General features: G+C 41.3%; 1 protein-coding gene across 1 annotated transcript; it reads left to right on the top strand.

Annotated features, from left to right (window-relative positions):
• The first annotated feature begins 289 nt into the window (after positions 1–289).
• LOC137341873 (G-protein coupled receptor 15-like) lies at positions 290–1,661 on the top strand. The gene has a single exon (XM_068005382.1). The coding sequence runs from the start codon at positions 323–325 to the stop codon at positions 1,247–1,249; it is 927 nt and encodes a 308-aa protein (XP_067861483.1). The 5' UTR covers positions 290–322; the 3' UTR covers positions 1,250–1,661.
• The last annotated feature ends 728 nt before the right edge of the window (positions 1,662–2,389 follow it).

Genomic DNA, 2,389 nt, shown 5'->3' with positions numbered 1-2,389 from the left:
GTTGCTTGGTGAGTGGTGGCCAATCGGCATCCGGAATAGGCTAAAAGTCTTAGCCTGCAATTTTTATTTTACTTTACAAAATAAGACAAGTTTGAGATTGCCCGCACACTTCGACGAACAGGCTGGTTTAGGTTGCTGTACTTGGTTGGGTATGAAAACAATGGCAACCACACTGGACACAACTATTTGGTATGATTATCAGACCTACCCAGATCTTTTTTGTGAATTTAATGACATGACCTATGCAAAGATTTTCATAGTTTTAATCTACTGTCTTGTTTTCATCCTTGGCACCTTTGGAAACGTGGTGGTGATCATTATCATGAGATCAAAGAGAAAGTCCAAGCGTTTAGTTGATGTCTTTATCACCCACTTGGCAATTGCAGACCTGGTTTTCCTCCTCACTCTTCCTCTCTGGGCAGTATCGACCGCCCTGGACTACCACTGGCTCTTTGGAGGTGGCCTGTGCAAAATCAGTAGCTACATTGTGGCTGTCAACATGCACTCCAGCATATTCTTCTTGACTTGCATGAGCATCGACAGGTACGTGGCCATTGTGATGTCGGTGGAATATGGATACCTGAGAACCAGGAAGTATGCCATCATTACCAGCCTGGTGATCTGGACAGTCTCGCTGGCTTTAGGGCTGCCCACTCTCTTATTCAGAAACATGGTGGACTACCAAGAGAAATGGATCTGTTCTGAGATCAACACGCCCTCCAGAAACTCTTTCACCCTGGCCACCAGGTTCATAGCCTTCGTGTTGCCCCTGTGCATCATCACGGTGTGCTACAGTTCGGTGGCCATCAAACTCCACAAACACTTCGATAAAATGAAAAAGGAGGAAAGGAAGAAAAGGAAGTCGATCAAAATCGGGTTCTGGATCATCACCCTGTTCGTCGTGGCCTGGCTCCCTTACAACGTCTTCAAGACCATGGACGTGTTGATCCAGTCCTCGTCCATCCAGGCTTCGTGTGACACCCAGGAAGCGGTGAGGAAAGGCACCATAGTCTTCACCTGCCTGGCCTTCCTCAACAGCTGCGTCAACCCGATCGTCTACCTGGTCTTCGATCCTTATTTCCGGACGAGTTTTTTCGAGCTCTTGCCCTGCCAGGCGGTCAGGAGGTTTAAATTCGGCTCCTCAACATCTCAGCCCGAATCCTCCAGAGACATGCAGCGATCTCAGAGGCGCAACTCCTCGCTCGGCAAAGAGAAAGAAATGCTCACTTTAGTTAAAATCAGTTCTTGATCCAAATCCAAATGAAAAGTGAGAGTGTAAAGGTACTGTAAACAGTGCATCTTTTATATACATATATACACACACACATATAAAGTCCTGGTTATTTTCTACAGTGCTACAGCATTAACTGCTAAATGTAATTGATACCTTCCCTCATTCTGATCACAAACTTTTTCCAGCAAGCTTTTGGGGGAGTTACATATAGATCAGCTCATTTAAAAATCGAAACATCAAAAGGTTTGAGGACATCTAAAAGTCAACTGAAGAAACAGACTTTATCTTCACATCAAGGAGATCCCACCCGTTACTCAGGCAGCAACTGATGGCTAGAAACCAGTACCAGGGAGATTTCGTTTTAAATGCATTACACGATCAGATGGGTTAATGCTGCGGCGTTTAAGGTGTCGGGTTTTCCCTTAAATTAAAAAAAAATCAATCAAATCGACTTAGTTAATGTTTAAAAGGTTATCGTTGGAATGAATTGCTTGTACATTCAAATCTGTGTCGTTCATTCTTTTGAATACAGAATTAGGGGGAAAATATAAATATTCAAAAATATGAAAAATCAGAACATCTCCAAGGTCATGAAAATGCACCTGAATTCTCGGCGCTTTCTATGTTTTCCAGCGTTTTGCAGCTTTAAAATTCAATGTAACTTATTTGTATGATTTTAATTCACTTATTTCGCTTAAAAGCATTACAAAAACGTGAAATATTAGATGCTGTTTCTGCTTTAAGAATACCAACCTTTTAAACGGTGCCGCATACCTATTATTGGAGGGCAAAACTTCTGTATGCTATGTTCTTAATGTCCTATAATCTGGGTGGTGCACATTACTAATAAATGGAACAACAAACATTGCACATGGAGGTTCCTGGCAACAATGAAGAAAATCAGCAAATAATGTTTAAAACTCCAGTCAACTGGCAATAACATGTAAAACACACATTCAAAATATTTTAGGCCAGATTTTATTTCCTACATTTTATTGCATTAAATATATTACCGCTGATTGCTGTTACCTTTATTTATTTTTTCTTTGTACTATAATCATTTCGCCAACATGACAGTTAACAGGACGTGGTTGAAATAAATATTTTTTCTTAAGATGAGTCACTTCTACCCACTCACCTCGCATTTGCTGTGGT

Source organism: Heptranchias perlo, chromosome 24, assembly GCF_035084215.1.
Source record: "Heptranchias perlo isolate sHepPer1 chromosome 24, sHepPer1.hap1, whole genome shotgun sequence".
Classification (NCBI taxonomy): domain Eukaryota; kingdom Metazoa; phylum Chordata; class Chondrichthyes; order Hexanchiformes; family Hexanchidae; genus Heptranchias; species Heptranchias perlo.
The sequence above is the reverse complement of the archived record's forward strand: the minus strand, read 5'-3'. Positions and strand labels throughout refer to the sequence as shown.